The sequence below is a fragment of the Megalops cyprinoides genome, chromosome 18 (assembly GCF_013368585.1).
Source record: "Megalops cyprinoides isolate fMegCyp1 chromosome 18, fMegCyp1.pri, whole genome shotgun sequence".
NCBI lineage: Eukaryota > Metazoa > Chordata > Actinopteri > Elopiformes > Megalopidae > Megalops > Megalops cyprinoides.
In genome coordinates this window covers 3425231-3446114 of record NC_050600.1, presented here as the reverse complement: position 1 = coordinate 3446114, position 20884 = coordinate 3425231, and the positions used below count along the sequence as shown (strand labels likewise).

At 45.2% G+C, this 20884-nt stretch overlaps 1 protein-coding gene across 3 annotated transcripts in view; it reads right to left on the bottom strand.

Annotated features, from left to right (window-relative positions):
• Positions 1 to 20884, bottom strand: part of slc2a9l2 (solute carrier family 2 member 9, like 2) — a 141224-nt gene that overhangs the window by 8288 nt on the left and 112052 nt on the right. For all 3 annotated transcript variants that reach the window (XM_036551263.1, XM_036551262.1, XM_036551264.1), the window contains exon 12: positions 13822 to 13949. In XM_036551263.1, the coding sequence (XP_036407156.1) occupies positions 13822 to 13949 (128 nt within the window). The remainder of the gene's footprint in view (positions 1 to 13821; positions 13950 to 20884) is intronic.

Below are 20884 nucleotides of genomic sequence, written 5' to 3'. Positions count from 1 at the left end.
ATGCAGTTAAACCCCCCTCTGTAATTCCATCCCACCCGCAGCGGTGTCTGACCAGGCTGTCTCCTCCCCCCGTCATCTCTCCTCAGCAGCCCTACAGTACCTTACACACACACACACATGCGCACACGGCACGCACACGGCACACAGCGCACGACCACACACACACACACGCACACGCGTGCACACACGACACAAGCACACACACATGCATGCACACACACACACACACTTTGCGCGCACACGCACATGCACACGGTGCACACACACAACACACTTTGCGCGCGCACACACACACACACACACACATACATGCATACATACATGCACGCACACAAACACAAGCACACACTTAGACACTCACACATGCACACAAATACACAAACACACACACACACACACACACACATATGACCCCCAGTAGAAGGAGCAAGCACAACCATGGTCAAACCCATGGTTAAAGCTGCCTGTTTTATGAAATGGCATGGGATGCTTAGATTGGGCAAAACTTTTTTGCTGCTGAAGAGATCAGGAGTGAAATAACAACGTTGCATTCACCTGAGCCGTGGATACTTCTTGACATGAAGCTGACCTCAGTGCTGTCCCTTCCCAGCATCTTTACGGCAGTGTGGAATGCCACAGACGCAGTGGCCTGACCCACCTGGCGAGAGAGGTCTGGCCGAACGGGTATCCGCCTGCCTGAAACCGGCTGTCGTTCTGAATACCGAACACATCCCAGAGACCCCGGGCGGAGGGGGAGCGCACCTACTCCGCTCAAATGAAGTCCCACGTTCAGCCACACAGAAATGGCTGGCTACGTTTCCCTCCCCTCAGGACCTGCCCTTTGATTGGCTGAATGATGGGCACCCAGAGGAGGTCTGTTCGGAGGTGCATAATGAGGCATTATAGAGTAGGAAGCCGCTTGTGTCCTATCTGAGGATTAATGTGGCACCTCTGCATTTACATACACAGATAGAGGAAGTGGGTTTGTTGGTCAAGATGACATTTCAGAATTAGCCTCATATCAACACCCTGCCAAATACACCCACTGCTTTCTCCTTTTTTTCTTTTTTATTTTTCATGAGGTGACGCATGAATCACGGCTTTACTTTAATGAGCTTGACATGAAAAGAAATACATTTAAAATGACAAAAAAGAGATCTGACTTTGAAGTGATTTGTTTCAAGTGTTTTTTTTTTTGTTCTTGCCCCTGTGGAGTTGAAAAAGTGTTTTTTTTTTTTTGTTGTCTGAAGCGTTGGCCAGGTCTTTGACAGCTGCCATTGCCGACTGACTGTCAGACAGCTTGACACTTGGCTGCAGGGGACAGTGCAAATGATCCGAGCTAAATTAACTTCTGTTTGAAGAACTAAATTAACAAAGTTCTTTTCAAAGTAACTTAGAGCCATTTAGAGCTTGGTGTACAGCTCAGCAATACAACGTCAATGCTATATAAAGTGTAGGTAAAATGCATGGAATTTCCATGTAAGCATTCCACAAGAATAAGAATTTCATGAGAATTCCATCTATTCTAAAAAGATCTTATGTCTTATGTAGTAGGTTTTATGTAGCAATAAAAAGAGTGTATATATATTTTTGATATTTTATATTATATATATATATATATATATATATATATATATATATATATATTTTTTTTTTTTTTTTTTTTACAAAAGGAAAGTGAAGCAGCATATCACTACTTCATACTGTTCTTGTAAACTGCCAGAGAGCACTGAAGGGTTAAAGGCAGTTATGATGTCTGTTATACAGCATGAAGTTGGTTCCTTTTTTTTCTGCAGCAGTGAGGGAAATGGCACACTCAGGTTTGTCTTTTTAATTCTGAAATGTCGGCCGGGCTGGTTTTGGAGTGGATTCCATCTTTTCAATTACAGTGGATTCAGGCTCGCTCTGCCTGCAGTTCGGCATACTCTGTTCTGCTCAGCTTCAAATTCCATGCGTTTGAAGAGAGGAAGATTTGCACAATTCAGTCCAGGATGCCAGCCCTCTCTGTCCAGAGCTGATCTCTAACCTACAGCTGCTCTGGCTGGGAGACACAGAGACAAAGCGCTCATTTTTCTCTACTTTTTCTTTTGTGTCTTACTCCCTCGGTGTGTGGTAAAAACAAATGCCACATTTATAAAAAAAATATGTTTTCCTGCAGGATGGTGGCATGAGGCAGTAGGCGACAGAAGCTGACAGAGTGGTATGTCACCCACCATGTTTATTAAATTGATGTGAGGTAAGACACTATACTACATTTACATTTTTTTTTGCTTAGCAGACACACTCATCCAGAGTGACATAAAAGATGAGGGTGCGTAACATTACAGCTACATTGTTAATATACAGCACACACTCTTACCCAGAGTGACTCCAGATGTCAAGCCTGAAGGTCATCCAGCAAAACGACAAAACCTTACACAAAGAAAGACACCAGCATCCACACACAAACAAGAGCCAGTGTCAAACACACGAGACGGAGACCACAAATGCGCACCTGACCCAACATGCAAGTGCAACACAGTATGTCCAACAGCAGCATACCATTCCAGCACAATACCAACTCATACCCACAGCTTCCCTGGGCTACTATCAGTGTAATGGTAATAATGAGTTATCATTATTATTACGCATTTGCTTGTCAGACACACTTTTGTTGAGAAGCTTCGACAGCTTCAGTGTGACTGCATTACAGTGTGAGTTTTATTTATTTAGCTTCTCCCTGCCTTGGCTTTTAGGGTAGACATTGCTATCAGTAGGCCTTGAGAAGGGAGTTCTAACTGTAGGAAAAGATATGAATGTAGCTGTACCCCATCTCCATAGCAAAAGTTTTTACCATGCTGTCCATTTCTACAGCGGGATATTTGCTGAAGCTTGCTGGGTTCAGACTCTCACGTCAGTAGCAATGTGCCAGCCAGCTACCAGACCAGCTACTTCATTACTGCATGATGACAGTGTCCACACACAGGAACTCTGCTGCTGCAGTTCAGTACTTTATATCGCTTCTTTGAGAAGTGACAAAAAAAAAAAACTGTCAGCTGAAGCATTGTTGAAACCATAATTACAGAGACAAGTAGCAAGGCAAGACAAGACCAGAATAAGATCATTTCTGCATATTTATTATTCTACCAATTCAATTCTCTGGTCCAAAAAAAAGAAAGTTTTCTCAATGAATGTCGGCATGCAGGAAAAATAGATGTCAAGGCTATGCTTTCTCTATTGGTAATGGAATACATCACAATTTAGCAGGCCTGCAAGCACTTTGTTAATTCTGAAAAAAAAAAAATAAAGCACTTCACACATCCATGTTTCATAGCAACCAGGATTCATTAAAAAAAAAAACCTAAGGCTAAGGTTTTACAAAACATGGCTGGCTGCTCCTTATCACGTACAGCAATCTAATTACAGAGTGTAGTTATTCATTCTACCATGTGGCCTGCAGTCAGGTGCATCTTGAGAGGTTCTGGAATGCTGGCAGAGAGTCTTGCCACATGGAGAGCTGAGACCAGTCTGTCAGAATCGTTTCAATCAACTGCAATATGTTTTAAGTAAGGCCCGAATGAAAGGATGTGTTTTCGGACATACGTTTCCTGTCAGTGTGAGGGATCAGACGAAAACACTTTGCCCCCTCATTTGTACATTTCTAGTTTGTTCCAATAACTGCTGTGTGTTTGAGGAAGCAGCAGAGACCAGGAACAAAGCCCTGGCCGGCACAGGACATAAGGCACCTTAGACCGAAATGCTAGTCTGTTGTAGTACATGGACACATATAGGCATGGGGAACAATTTATATGACAATGCAGACAGCATGTCTTAAAACTGCTAGAGGAAGGTGGTGTACCCGGAAAACACCCACACCAGCCCCTGCACCTCTGCACCATACATGTCGAAACCGTATGAACCAAAATGTGGGCGCCTGTATCTGGTGAAACAAACAAAAGACACTTGTCACCGAGAGAGTTATTAATGCATGGAGCAGCTTACTCGGATTCACAGCGGAAGCAGAGACCCTTGAAGTAATCCACACCGGACCTGACCCAGGGCTAATCACTCTTTCGTCTCCTCTCCATGTAAGTCTCCTCTGCCGTTTTCTGAGCTTCAGTAAACAAACGCAAACTGCGGGCACAGCGTGTTTCCTGAGGCGCATTATCCCATGTCATGACCTCTCATTTCCTTGCGCCTCAGGGTCGGCGGGGATATCATGTGCCAAAGTTCTGTTGAATTTTCCCCTCCCATATCTCCCACTTTAACTATAGTTCTGTGACAGTTACGTCACCGTGGAAACGCTCAAGCTCACAGCCATTCATCATCGAAGAGATTCCATTTCATGAGCTCAGTTACCAGGAATGGCCATCTCACAATCTCAAAAAAAGATGCAAGGCTTGGGGGGGGATTGTGGGGGTGCAGGGAAAAAGACGAAGCACAAGTCGGTCCTTTAAACTAGTCCTTGCTCTCAACCTGCAGAAGCATGTTTTGCTTAATTAACAAGTGTCCCAGTCATCTGAATAATCCCTGCTCACTGCCAGGTCACATCCTCTTTCTAAAGTGTGTCTAATGTAGTCGTGTGGCCTATGCATTAATCAGCTAATTAATTTCTTAATTGTTAATCAGGCAGAACACCCAAAAAAGAAGCAGTGCATATTCATCAGTATAAAGGTTAAATCTGAGACTTGTTCTTCCAGTCATAGGAACACAGAATCTTAGACTGTCATTTAATTTCCTGTTTCCCAGCCTTGGTCTTTGGAGAGCATGACTGAATTATTTGTTACATAAACTGCTAATTGTGTATTTACACCAACATACACATCCAGATTTACTCATTAAGAGCAGTTAATTTTCAATCAGGCCAAGAGAAAGTAATTAAACACCTAAGTAAACTACCTGAAACAATATACACCTGCTTCTCCTTCTTCTTAAGAGGAGGCTTGAGGTTAAATGTCTTGACTGTCAAACTAAAAGCTGGTTGGACAGTGAACTGCCAGTATTAGAGTAAGATTAGAGTAGAGTAAGCCAGTACCAGCTGTTTAGTATGCACAACCACTTGGTGACTGGAATGAGGCTCCACCCACACACCAGAGAACCAATCAAATCAGGCTCCACCTCCAAGATATATTCCTGATGCCTCACTGCCAGCAGTGCTGTCCCAGGGCTGCTACAATTCAGTGAGCTTAAAAATCAACACCTCAGTGATGGTAAGGATGTCTGTTTGTTCTCCTCTGAACTAAATCAACCGCTCTTTTTTCTTTTTTTCATTCAATTTTACAGATGGTTGGATGTTGATCTCTATTTCATGCCTTTGCCAGCAGTTTGGGACTCAGTGAAGATTCCACTGCTTTGTGAGTTAACGTGATATGAGACATCACCCTGGCCTTAGGATCAGGGCAAACGACAGAAGATGGGGAGATCGAGAGAGAGAGAGAGGCACAAAGAGAATGAGAGGGCAAGAGGTACACAAGGATGGATGTTTAGACAGCTTCCCTCACCTTTTAGTTGTTGAAAAGTAGAGCTATAAAATTTTGGTTTCATGTAAGAGAAGAGCCCCCAGGGATAACTAACACCAATGTGTGTCCAGTTCACAAGGAGGAAGTACACCTACAATGTTTTTTAATTGAACTGATTAACAAAAATCTGTACATTGTTCACCGACCTGAGAAAACTAACAAACAAGACTACTAAATAAGACATATCAGCCTCTGAGCAGACTGCTCCCCTGGCAGTATATTTTGCCCAAGTTAAATATCTTAAACAAAAAATGCATGAAAAAGAATAGGCTGTGCCATCACTGAAACCTGGAGCAGGTGGTGACTGAGGCCCCTCTACTCCTTGCCTTTCCCTGAGTAGTTTGTAATCCCCAAGTAGCTCGTTCTGCAAAACATGAACCGGTTTCAACATCTGGATTCAGAAAAAATAACGACACATCTGGGTGAAATGTCCCCTATAGGACTGGCGGCCCGGTATGCCTGTGTCTGCCATAGCTGGTGAGAGAGTGGGCTAAATGACATGGGAACATCTGTGCTGCTGTTTGCTCATTCTGTTCATTCACACTCTGTTTTTCAAGGTGGGGTGGGAGTGTGTGTGTGTGTGTGTGTGTGGGGGGGGGGGGGTCAGCATCCTATTTACTGTCATTGTTATGTCCCCATCTGTGCATTTAGCACTTTAACAACGCAAGGTCTCTTGCACAAATGTGGCATAGTTGAATTTGAATTTGAATTTCAGAGAGATACACTGACAACTGCTTGCAAAAAAGAGGCACATATATCACACAGGCACTGAAATATGTTCATATTTAAGGGGGAAAAAAGAACAAGTCTCTTTGTGGATATGAGACTCACATCCTCAGGAAATGTGCAATCACCTCATATTGAAATTCTGTCAAGTTTGAAGTACTGAGTGTCGGTTTCCTGTTTTTAACCTGCGATGTCTGCTCAGGGAACATTGTCACTCATTTAAAAAAGGCCATCAGTAGATGCTTGCACCTTTGCCATATCTTATTATGCAAGGCCAAGTGATATTCAAAAGACTGCCTTGGAAGTAACCTCCATAATTACGTGTCATTTAAAATAAAGAACAGGGCACCATATCCCCGAGACAACCTAACCTGTCATACGGGTTAGATTTCCCTAAGTAAAACTCATCTGTGAAAAAAAGTCTTTGTTAAATGATGAAAAAGTTCTTGCTTCTTTCTTTTTATTTTAAATATATATTTCAAGTATTTCAGGCTGTGATGGATGAACCGATTTTCTGATTAATATTTAACACCCATCTTAATGATAATGCTCAGTGGTTATAACACTAACTGTGTTAGATGGAAATTTTATAAAATGCTGATTTAATTCCAGGCTGCACAAGATAGTTGGAATTTTTGGGAAATTGCATTCGCATTTCCCATGTGAAAAAGATGCTCCTTGGTGACAGCTACAACTCTTGTCTTCAATAGCGCACGGGTGCAAGCGAGGGACAAGATTATTTTAGGGACAGGCACATCACTGGAGGACAGGCTGATTGGTTGCCCATGGAAATTGGTTCAGGATGGAAAAAGGAAAAAAAAAAAAAAAACTGGCAGCACAGAATCTTCACCTTCCCAGAACATCTGTGCCCGCAGAGCTGATATTGTGTACCGCCAGTCAGAAGGCTCCTGCACTGGCAGAAATATCAGCGTACTGACTTTCATAAACATGAAACTGCAGCTACATGGTTTAACAGTTGAATCAATAGATAAAAAAGCAACAGGTTTGCTTAGACTTATCAGCAAAACATTTCGTTTGCAGTTTGACTGAAATTGGTCTTCAGTTTAGGTAGGTAAGAACAGGCTTGCTGGTAAGAAAACAGGTTTGCTGTAGTAACCTAATTATGGAAGGGTCGTTCAAAAGTGATACTGGATCAAGCTTCCTAAAGGGATCAATCACTTAATACATTCATCAGGAAATGCTTCAAATGTGTAATCATTTGCATTCCTGCTGGACAACTTAGGTGACATATGTGAGTAATGGATCATTTTTCTTGTCACACTCTTTTAAAGATAAATCTCTGGAACACTGGAACACTAAGAGCCTGTCAGAGCCTGGAACTACCGTCACCAACAAACAAGTCTGCGTCCTGATTGTTTCAGGATCATTGTTTAGGAGACAACAGGGAAATTGCAATGGAAGGTGCTAGATAACATGTTTTTCATTCCTTGTTTGTATTCTTGCTATTCAAATTAAAAATCTGTGATTTATTAAATGCACGACTTCTTCAGGAAGAATAATTCCAGAAAAGATTGTGAGAAACTGCAGCTCAACCTGCGACAGCATACTGGTGAAGATGGTAGTCTCTGCCCTTCACACTCATGAGTAAATACTTTTCAGATCCTCAGCCGGAGTACACACGAGATGGAAGATGAGATGCATGTGGCTACGTAAATTCTGACAGATGCACAAGAGTCACTTACAGTGCCATAGCAAGAGTTGTGCGATCCACACTAGGGAACTTTAGGGTAGCGCACATTAGAATGCATACAAGATCAAAGAGCACTGCACATTAGAATGCAGACTAGGGTGCACACGGCAGCTCAAAGCATGTTAGCGCAGCATCGCCTGGCTTGCCACTCTCTAGAATGTGGGTATGCAGGCCTTTGGGTGTTCCAGGATGCCTCTCTCTACGAAGCAGGTTGGAAACACGCTTTATCCGAGCACCTGTCCGTGGGCGAGTCATGTGTCTCATGGATTTGCAGGGATTTTCCTTTGCACGCTTTACACCTATAGATTTTTTTTCTTTGTGTTCACTCCCTGGTGGATAAATAAGGTTCCAATTAATTCCAGAGTCAGCATGGTGTTTGAGCCCGTCTCCTGGTCCCCGAGGGGGAGCGTGCGGCTCATGGGGGCAGTGTCAGACGGCCTGATGCAGATATGTTTGTTTGATTCTCCGGGAGGAGGGATGAATGGGGGTTCATGTTTGTCACATGAGATCCACGGAGCTCTACTTTTAACCGTCTCACTGCCAAAACATTGTCCATGTGAGTCACTAAGCCACACACAGCGCACAATAATCATCATCATCATCATCATCATCATCATCATCACCACCACCATCATCATCATCATCACCATCATCATCATCATCGGCAGCATTTCAACAGTAAATTCCAACCCCACATAGCTGAATTTGCCAAGGTGCACCTCTCCCAACAAACACACATGCACACACACACACGCACACGCACACACAAAGACACATACACACACAGATACACACATGCACGCATGCACGCACGCATACACACATACATGCACACAGAGACACACACATGAGCACACACACACAAATGCACACATCATTAGTGTTCCATGCAGCCCATCGGTCTGACTGGAGGAGGACGAGTGGAGGACCTTTGGCAGCTAATGAGACATGTGGACATCTGGGCAGGCATGAACGTGCAGGTTTATGTGTACGCCTGCATTCACACAACGTGTCATTACAGCTACAGCAAAGCCAATACCCGATACAGGGCCGCCTAATGTGTGCTCCTCTGTTATACCAGTACTGCTGAGTCCGGACAGAGTCAGAAGACCAACAGAGGGCCAGCAGGAGGGTGGGGGGGGAGAGAGAGAGAGAGAGAGAGGGAAAGAATGAGAGAGAGAGAGGGAAAGAGAGAGAGAGACAGAGAGAGAGGGAGAGAGGGAAAGAGAGAGAGAGAGAGAGAGAGAGACAGAGAGAGAGAGAGGGAGAGAGGGAAAGAGAGAGAGAGAGAGAGAGAGAGAGAGAGAGAGAGAGAGAGAGGGGGCTCATCAAAGATGACGGACTCTGCGGTAAGCACAGGAGGGGTTGAGACACACCCCCCCAAATCTGCAGGATTGAGGTCTGCAGTGAAGGGGATGAGAAAATCCCACCGCAAACTCAGAAACTACCTCCGCAACAACGCTACTCCTCCAAGCTCTTGGAGAAACCCTGTGCAATTTGATGCGATATTTATTTCACCCACTCAGACACAACGGAACAGATCTCTTACTGGCAATAAAACCTCTCCGCGCGTCAGATCGGATAACGTAGCATCCTGTAAAAGAGTCTGCAGATCCCACTCTGACACCACGTCCTGTGACGACATAACAGCGCAGGAATTCTCTCTGCGAGCTGCGGGTGCTCCGAGGAGTTTTGTGTTTCTGTTCCTCCCAAGCTGATGAGCTGCCTGATTTGATGGACATTTCGCTAACTGCCAGATTGCAGGCGAGAGGCCCAGGGACGGCAGCATGTGCCCGTCACTGCCATTGTTAGCGCGCCGCTGTGGCTAACCCGACTCTGGCACCCCTATACAAAGTACCTTCTGTTTAACGAGTGCCCCGTGTCATGTGTGGGGGTCATACACACTTTTGCTACAAAAGTAATTGGAGAAACTAAAGGCGTTAAAAACACAGCCTGAGGGGGGGGCTGCTGCAAGTCATTATTTCTGGCAGAGAGCAGGCGTCAGGCAGGGGCCTTCGCACACCTGTGTGGCATACCGAGGTGCACAGTGACCCTGCAGGTTCACAGGACCGCCTGCTGTTACAGAGCTAAGAGCTGAAGAAATGTCAGCTTGTACAGACAACTGCAGGGACCAAGTAAACACGAAGTGTGAAGTTCCTTTAAAGGTATAAAACCTCTACCGAAATGGAGTGGCAACCAGGAGTAAAGGAGTGCCTGCATAAGGATACCAGCGAAATCAGAATCAGACAGGATGATTGCTAATAATTTAGCATTTACACTGTGGTAATTGCAAGCAGTATTCTGCCTGCTATCACTGTCTTTCTGCAGACGATTGTCTTCCATGAGTCTCACCTGTGGTGTGGGCATGCAAACAAGAGCTTGGCTCTAGACACAGGTTTCCTCAGCCTCCCTGTTGAGCATTTGAGGATAAATGGTCACTGACAAAGGGTTAACTGAGACGGGAGATGTGAAGGACATCTGTGTCCTTGAAAGACAATTGATCTGTCACCGTGTCCCTCTCTGGTGCCTCCCTCAAGCTTAGACCCTCATTATTTCATGGACAGAGGGGCTTTCTCATGCGATCAAAACAGACACCAGCCATTCCTTTCAGGACCTCCACCTCAAAGTGTCTCAGCGGTGGCCTTTTGCCTTAGCCTCCCTCTCCCACACTTTCACACATGCAAATGGCTTCCCTTACAGCCCACGGCTTTGTGCGGCAATTACAACTGCGGGGTCAACCTCTGGAACGCTTCACACAAGCTTGGCCACATCCCTAACCCGGCAGGAGTCACGTGACCTACCCTTCGGCACGGTGACAAGACCCGCTCCGGTCAGCTTCACCTGACCGGGGATCAGTTGTCCCACAGTCATTCTCATTTATATTCCTCCCTCCATTCCTGTGGCAGTCCTTCCACTGACCCTGAATCAGTCTCATCAAAACCTCTCCCCTCACTCTGCATGGGACTCTCAGGCTGTCCAGAACACTTCTCTAATTGAATGCAATATGAATTCAGACACTGTACAGGTCCCTTGAAACTCCTGGCCATAACATAATGTTCAGTACATTAAAAAAAACACTGAATCACATTGTCACTTCTGAACTGGTGCGGTGTACCTGCTCAGCTTCTTCTTGAAGACAAGACAACCTCCAATCAAGGACTAAAATGTTTGATACCATTAGGAAGGCTAGCCCATCCATCCAGAGACAACGCCTGTCTCTAATGAGAACAGAGTGAGTGATGCTTTGCAAGGATGTGAATGTGACAAGGTTGAGAAACAGATAAAAAGCTACAGATGCCATTTTACATTAAATTACATCGCTGGCATTTAGCAGACACTCTTATCCAGAGCGACTTACATCAGTTATAGTTGTATGTTTTTTTTTTCTTTTTACAATGTTATCCATTTATACAGCTGGATATTTACCAAGGCAACTGTAGGATAAGTACCTGGCCCAAAGGTACAGCAGCAGTGCTGCAGCGGGGAATCGAACCAGCAACCTTTCGGTTATGAGTCCTGCTCCTGAACCACTATGCAACACTGCCATTTACTCCTGTAGACTCTCTCAGTGCCATTTGGCAGAGCCTGTAGTAAAAAGGGGGGGAGAGGGGAATTCCTATGAATGTCATCCAGGCACAGACACAACAATCAGGTGTAACTGGCTGTAATTAAGGAGCTGCTGGGCTGTCTGTCGACAGCAAAGCGTTACAGCTTTTTGGCTCTGAGTCAGGATGACGAAGCTCAGAGGAGCTCAGAGCAGAAGGCGGAAAGCGGCCCTGTTTTCCCCCCTCTGCACAATCGAAACAGAAATAAATAATGGAACAGGACTCAGGCAGCTGTCTTTATTACAGGTACACAGGAGATCAAGGTGTCGAAGAGAGAGAATGAGGAAGAGAGAGAGAGAGAGAGAGAGAGAGAGAGAGAGGGGGAGGGACAGAGAGAGAAACTTTGTTTTAAATAAAGGAGGCGTGCAAGTCAATCAACCCCGTAACTCAAACATTATCTTTCATTAACTTAAAAAAGGACACTAAACTAAACATAAAAATAGGAAAAAAAATTAAGATAGCAAACCTAAGTGAACAGAGCAATACAAAGGAACTAAAAAAAAACAAAAAAAGGACAACCCTCCAGGATGACCCAAGGTGAGATAGAGGATAGAGAGAGAGAGAGAGAGAGACAGAGAGAGCACTTCAAGAAATGTTACTCTTCCTGCACTGCGAGAGATGCCAAATATGAGACATAATATAAATAAATAAACAATATATCTTTACCAAAATAAAAATTTACCTCCCTCGATTCGCCCTGATAACTGACCCAGAAGAGGTGGCAGCTGTGCTGGGAGAGGGACACACTGATTTGCTCCACAAACTGCCACCTGCCACAGCCTGATGGAGTAGCAGAGAGCTCTCCGCGAGTGAGAAGGGCCCTTCCCCACTGCTCTGTTCCAGTTTAAGAGATCACGCGGCCGCCGAGGAAACAGCACCCATGGAAACCGTGAGGGTTTCTGAACATAAATCGGAATTTAAAAAAGTAGTCTGTGTTCATCCTCACGACAGTATTAATATAAAAAAATCACTGTTTTCTGCTATACTCAGTTGAACTGTGAGGTGTAGTCCCTTGTGTATGAAAGCACTAAGTTAAAATGAATATATTCACACCTTGCAGATGAAGAGGGCGATGCATCTTTGGCTTTCTGGTGGGTAAGCTGGACCTCTGCAGTTACATTTATTGCCAGTTTATTGTGTTTTTATTGTAATATCAGCCTTATTATACGGCAAGGCATTCATTTAATTTCAAGACTGCATTCAGTGTCCTGCCACTCACATGTGCTTTTTGTTTTCCTCAAGGCTTTTAGCTTCACTTGTCGACTTCCTTCGATGATGCCAGAATCCATGGCAACCTGAGGTCCTGAATGGACTCCCAACAATTATGATCAAGATAAATGTGTTTTCTGCGAAAATACTGAGGGTGATAAAGGAAATAACCACGCGGACATCACAAAAAGAGGAGACAATGAGCAACCGCGCGCGCTTTCATCGCCCCGCAGAGTGCTCGGCCGAGCCTCTCAAGCAAAACATCTGCAGTTCGGGTTCAGCTGTTAGTCACAATGCCAAATGTTTATTATTTTTGCTGTTTTGCAGAACCCTAAGGCCTAAATATTAATAAATATAAATCTCTCAATTACAGCTGCAGTGTCTCGAATTCCAAAAACAGTACGTTTTGTGTACTTTGTTGCCATCTGACTCGCAGAACTGTGATGACTTGCTGACACACACTGCTGTTATTTTTCCTTTATTTCTTTTTTTCATCTTTGGTGTTGTATGTCAGACAGTTCTTTCATTGCACTTCAACTCACAAAAGGTTCAGACGCCATTTTCCACCTGCTAATGCTCCTGAGACTGATTGTAAGGGTGTTGGGGGACACTGCCTCCTGTTCTGGTTACACTCGACTGTCTCAGTCACGAGCCATCAATCAGTCAGGCATTCTGCCCTCGATTTGATTGATTAAACAGAAACATAACTGGATTACAGCATCTCACAGGATAGGATATAATTAAATCATGGCAGGAAATCAAAAACAAGACAGAATGTAAGCGTGAAATAAAAGGAGGAAGTGAGGGAGGGACCAATAGGCGGTGGAACACCAGAGGAATCCCACAGCCACGGAGACGTCAGAGTGCACACTGAGAGGAGACGGAGACACACACACACACACACTCACATACACACACACACACAAACAGGCACACACAAACAGGCACTCTCTCACACGCACACAGACACACACACACCAGCACACACAGACACACACCAGCACACACACCAGCACACACAGACATACACACAGACATAGGCACGGACACTCATGCGCTCTCATGCCAGTACCTGGATGAAAGGGAACAGCAGGCCCACGGCGAAATTGGAGAGCCAGTTAATGGTTCCAGCGATCACAAATGCAGCTGGTCTGTAGGACTGCTCAAAGAGCTCTCCCGTCAGAATGAAGGGGATTCCACCTGCAGATAGAATCAAACGCATCAAACACAGCGTCACCAGCTCCCACGCAGATAACCTCACATCTGGAGACCCACTCAAACACAACCCCACACCTGGAGATCTACTCACACACAATGTCAGTGCCCTCTCCCACTCAGGTAACCCCACACCTGGAGATCTACTCAAACACAATGTCAGTGCCCTCTCCCACTCAGGTAACCCCACACCTGGATATGCACTCAAACACGATGTCAGAGCCCTCTCCCACTCAGGTAGCCCCACACCTGGATATGCACTCAAACATGATGTCAGAGCCCTCTCCCACTCAGGTAACTCCACACCTGGATATGCACTCAAACATGATGTCAGAGCCCTCTCCCACTCAGGTAACCTCACACCTGGAGATTCTATCCCTGGAGGCCAACACATACAGTTTGGGAGATAAACTCTACCCATTTTGAGCAAACCAGCCCTCGCCCCTGGGTGGCTAATACAGAGAGGTCTGCTATCTGTCGCTGCTGTCATGAATATTCACAAGCGGGCATTTCCATTCTGAATGACTGGCTGTTATAGTGATTCTACACCTATCGAGAATGATAAGCATCAGAACCCAGCAAGGAGCGGTCTCATGGCTAATGAATATTCAAAAGCACCTGCTTCCTGTCGGATCTCCTCTGGTTCCACAATGCAGGGCCAGAATTTGCAGCATGTCGTGTTGAGAATGGGGGGGGGGGTTAGGGGGTGGTGCTGGGAGGGGCAATGTGCTAACAGAGAGGGCTGCTCCTACATTTTTGGCCACTGTTGGATGTTCAGCACCTTGGACAGCGGTGGCTGTTGCATACAGTCACTCACCCCTTAACTTTGAGTAACAACCTCACCTAAGTGCGACATTATTTTTAATCTATTTTCACCCATTGTTTTGGATCTTTTTGGTGATGCGTGACGAGCCAATAGCGGTTAGATGAAATGCGCCCCCTGAGATATTTTTCCTGTGAACGAACAGTCTCTCTGGAATTTTCTCAGAGTTTACGTGTTGTATTTAGAATAAACCCACAGAGAGCGTGTGTCTGTTTATGTTTAACCCCCTTTCAGGGAGCTTTGGGCCAGGAAGCAAATGGCCATATCACCCGAGGTTCTGGGAGGACAGCTAAAGTCGAATGATTGCTGGAGAGGTCAGCCAATCTATATATATTTTTACTGGTTTCAGATAAATAAGTTCATAGATTGTTCAGGATTTGTGCTGCACGTAGGAAACTGTCCTCCTAATTTGTAAATATTATTAGAACGCCTTCTTGTGCTTCGATGCTGACCTTTAATATCAAAATTACTGGCAATCTCAGTGAGCAGTGAAAAAGATGAAAAGACGAAGCTTTAATTGGATATAAAATGACTTCAACTGACATTTACTTCTTTCAGTGTGGGTTCAGTTACACATGTCTGTGCTCTGTCTAACACAACATAAAAATACTCTAGCTTATTAGTTCAAGAATATGGAATACAACCATTGCCTATGGGCTTACTAATGTTCAGCATTTGTCAGAAGTAGTATTTGTCCAAACTGTACTTTATACGTTATATATTATGATGCTATGTTCTCAGTCCAGGGCAGCCTTTTTCCATTTTATCCAATGATACTGCCACACAGAGTGAACACACACGCAGACACGCACGCACACACAGTAATTCAGATTCTCTGTCCCACAATGCACCTGCAGAGTGACTGCCAAACATCAGACAGATGTCAAGTGATCGACTCGTAGACACCTGAGCGATCCCGGGGTGCCTGAGGGTGGCGAGACGAGGAGGTGCAGGCCGACCTACCCACCCCTGACCCTGACGGAACAAAGCCTGTCCATTCTGTCACTGTGGGACGCCAGGGGGAAAATGGAAAGGTTTTGATCCCGGGCCGTGGGGCTCGGCTTGCACTCAATCCCTGATCGACTCAGTCCATCCTTGGAGTGTACTCCTTAACAGACCGAGCCACTCGGACCCCCCCGTCATTTTCAAAACTGTGTAAAACCAATGCATTTTATTTTGAGTTAAAACCTTTCAAAATAGGCAATAAAAAGGAGTGCCTCAGCGACACTTACGTAGCTAGCCTTGAAGCCTTGTTGATGGCTCGTAACTATGGTGATCTGATGATGCTTAGAGGCAAAATGATGCCAAAGCATTGCTGACAGCCACGCCACCTTTTTTGAATGTATTGACTTGAATCTATCCAGTAAAAATAGTGAACTAATGTTTTTACTGAAGACTGAGAGCTTTGTATCTTTTCACTGTGGTTTTGGCCTTGGTACAAAGTCAAAATCCCCATCCTTCCCAGTGCATGAAACTGCCCTGATCCCTGCTGTGCACCTTGGTAAATCATAGAGGAGAAGCATCCGGAAATAGGAGGCTTGTAATTGACTGGATCGCAGTCATTCATTGTAGCTTGTGCCAGAGACGTTTGAGCAAACTTGTTGTAATAACTTTGCCAGAGAATTACGAAGCAGTCAGACTTGTTTTCCATTCTCTGCATATTTAAAATGTATACATGTCTTCCATTTTTGTTCTGAGGGAAAAAAAAAATTTCTTTAACCTTACTGTATGCGGAAATATGGGGAATAACTGATTCTTTTAATAAAAGGAATTTCAGCATGTAAGAAAAGCACATTCTAGTCTCAAGACAACCAGGCATACAAAATTGCATCGTTACCTGGAGCTCAACTTCAGGTGGGTGTACACTGTAACTGTAGGGATTAAGCAGTGTGACTATGGGGACAGCAGGATTACACAGCGTGACTGTGGGGTCAACAGAATTGAAAAGGGGCTGCAGAACTGCGCAGTGCGACTATAGGGTCATAGCCCGAACACTGCAGTTGAAACTGAGTGTAGAACCGCTGTTTCAGGGCTGTTTTGTAGCAAACTGCCTTTATAAAAACCCCCAAAAACAGGACAGCAGAAACACTACATGAGGAGATTAATGATTTTATCCAGATTATTTCCAAAGAGCCAAATTCTAACATTTTGACTTCTCTTCACAGCCATGTACACACACACACACACACACACGGACTGCCCGTGATGAAATCAAAGGGAAATAAACATCAGGTTGCAGTAGACAGTTTTAGGGAGTGATGGATAGATGGTGGCAAGTGCTGAACAGAGAGGAGGAAATGGACTGTGAGCTGATTGATCATTTCCTCATGGTTCAGGAGCTGTACGCTGGGATTAGTTTGCTCTTGTGAGGCAGAGAGATCTAAATCCCGCATGGGCCTTTTCCATCACAACATTGCGGAGCTACAGAGCATTAGCAGGAATCATCAGGCACACAACACTCTGATTCTTACACAAGCACAACCAATCAGAGGTCAGGCTCCTGAAAAATGCCAGTACAGCAGTATGGTCATTTTATAGAGATGTTTTGTCACAGCGAGATGCTCGCCTTTATCCGTTCTGTCTTTCAAGGTTTGTTTTGAGGCCAGCCCCTTAATCCTTTTCCTCTGAAACCTTCGGCAGGAGTCAATGGGTCTCTAACTACTTTGGCTAGAAGTGATGGATCGGTGAGCCAATCGGACTCCATTCTTCACTACACTATGATGTCACTAGACACACCCTTGATAAAGGTCAGTGGCCACTGGTCAAATACCATGCAGCATGCTGGGGGATCACAGAAGCATTCAACATGAGATATAGGTCTCTAGAAAAACAGAATACTCAAGCCATACAGCTAAATCTAGTAAGGGCCCCCCTCCCCCCCAAACTACCCAGCTGTGAACACTTCGAGCCCAGTGGGAATTTTTACATTCTGAGGACAGAATGACCTCTATACCATGTTGAGCTTTTTTCATTGACTTCCCTCATCCTTGCAAATTCTGCTCCTTGGAGGAGACTGGAAGAATGACAGGCTTTAATTCAAAAGACACAATTGTATCTGATCAAGGTTACAAAAAATAACAACACCAACAACAGCAAAAACAGAAAGCAAAATAATGGAGAAAAAGAGGGAGGAGAGAGGGAGGGAAGAGCAGTTCATTTGACCTAAAAATCCATACCACAGGATGCAGCAGAGGGTTGCTGCGTGTTTTCTGTGGTGTGTGTGTGTGTGTGTGTGTACGAGACGGAGAGGAGTGATGAAAAAGACCTGCCCACGCAGCAGGTATAATTAAGAGCCTAAGAATAATAAATCACTCTTTAAACAGCGGAGAGCCACTCCTACGTATCAGTCCAAATTAAATCAGCCCTGTTAAACTGCTGTCTGCTCTAATGAGATGACATTACTAGCCTACTTGGCCTGTTACTGACACAGCACCGGCTAGACCGCACACACACATGCACGCACACACGCACACGCACACGCACACGCACACGCACACGCACACGCACAGACACATACATACACACAGGCAAATACAGGTACACACACGCAGACATGCATGCAGACACACACAAACACGCACACAGGCCCACGCCTACACACACAGACACACACAGGCACACACAGGTACGCACATAGGTGTACACATACAGTCACAAAACACACACACAGCTGGGCACACACAGGCACACACAGGCACACACAGGCACACAGACGGGCACACAGACGGGCACACACAGGCACACAGACGGGCACACACAGGCACACAGACGGGCACACAGACGGGCACACACAGGCACACAGACGGGCACACACAGGCACACAGACGGGCACACAGACGGGCACAGACGGGCACACACAGGCACACAGACGGGCACACACAGGCACACAGACGGGCACACAGACGGGCACAGACGGGCACAGACGGGCACACACAGGCACACACAGGCACACAGACGGGCACACACAGGCACACAGACGGGCACACAGACGGGCACAGACGGGCACAGACGGGCACAGACGGGCACACACAGGCACACAGACGGGCACACACAGGCACACACAGGCACACAGACGGGCACAGACGGGCACACACTGACACACAGACGGACACAGACGGGCACACAGACGGGCACACACAGGCACACAGACGGGCACAGACGGGCACACACTGACACACAGACGGACACAGACGGGCACACAGACGGGCACACACTGACACACAGACGGGCACAGACGGGCACACACTGACACACAGACGGACACAGACGGGCACACACTGACACACAGACGGACACAGACGGGCACACACAGGCACACAGACGGGCACACACAGGCACACACAGGCACACAGACGGACACAGACGGGCACACACTGACACACAGACGGGCACAGACGGGCACACACTGACACACAGACGGGCACAGACGGGCACACACAGGCACACAGACGGGCACAGACGGGCACAGACGGGCACACACTGACACACAGACAGACACAGACGGGCACACACAGGCACACAGACGGGCACAGACGGGCACACACAGGCACATGCGCCCACACTGTAGGAATGGCTGTAGCTCACAGTACAGCAGAATCATAAAAATTGCATGCCCTGCTCTTCTGAACCACAGCACTGTTGGTTTTAGACACTGAAACAGTGTTCAGGGAAAATATCCTCCAACCAAAAGGTTGTTTAAATCCCAGGTGTAGTACTGCTGTCATATCCTGCAGTGAAGTACTTCACCTGAAACACTTCAGTAAAAATATCCAGTGGTGTACATGGGCAGCATGTAGACTGTAAACTATATTACCCTATGACGAGGGTATCCAACTAAACTAATTTATTTATACATGTATGCTGATTTGCATGTGGAACAAAGATATTCATGATCTGAAATACCAACCGACACCAAAACTCCACCACACCACACCTAACAGAATTCTAGTTTTGAAAACTAATTTGGAATGTACTTGACATTGGTGCATCGGTGAAAAGGATCTAAAACAGGTACTGTATACACAGTAGGGAAACGCATCTCCGGCAGTGCTTTTAGAAAATGAAAGTTTCCCCCACATTAGAGCTTTGGCTCTCATGTAGCTCTGAAAGTGCAGTTTTACTCCTCCGTAGCTTTTAAACCCTTGAAATATATCCACTCCTGTCAATGGACACATTTCAAATCCAATTTCACAAGGACTCCTTCATGCATAAGAGAGCTCACACAACCACCTAGCCTAAACTCACAGTCAACCAAGGTCAACATCACCAAGGCTGTTACATACACAGCACACTCCAGCCCTACCCAGAATGCAATACGATTCTGAACGATTAGCAGTATCAGCAATTCTTCTCATATCAAAGGTCATTAGAGCCAGAACCAAACCAGCAACACTCAATGTTGTTGAATATTCATAAGCAGGACATCCTTGAGCTTAACAATGCAGGGAGTCAGATACCTCCTGGCTGAGCAACACAGGCCAAGGTCATATTTAAAGACATGCATAGATCCATCCATGCTTAAAGAGCCAAAAGCTATCCAAGTTTGAACTGTTATCTGCATAAGGGGGAATAAAAGAGAGAATAATGGAAAAAAGATCCACAGTTTAGCCAGTGTGATCACTGATATTGTTTTCACTGTTTTCTTTAAAAGATCAGAAAAAAAACACACATCCAAAGAGTCTGATTCGGCAGTCAATAATAACTAAGTGTAATTACAACAGATATGCACTGTGCATGTTATAAAAAATGCTTTTTCCTGCTTAATTCATGATGCACGTGAGCTGTCCAGTGATATCAAAACCATGTGCATATCATACAATGAAGTGCTTTATAGAGGAAAAAATAATTGTCAAAGACAGCATCATACTGTTATTTTTATCCTTTAATGTCACACTTTTGCTTTTTTTTGTTTTGTTATAGTAACCCCAGAGGCATTGCCTAAAATGCAATTACTGTGATACTAATACTGTGAAATTACACAGAACATCAGACTCTCATTCACTCATTTACTCTACAGAAAAGAAGTTTTAGTAAGCTTTTTAACACACATGGCAAATGTAATTGACTTTTCCAGAAAAGGTTTGAGTGACACCTTGAT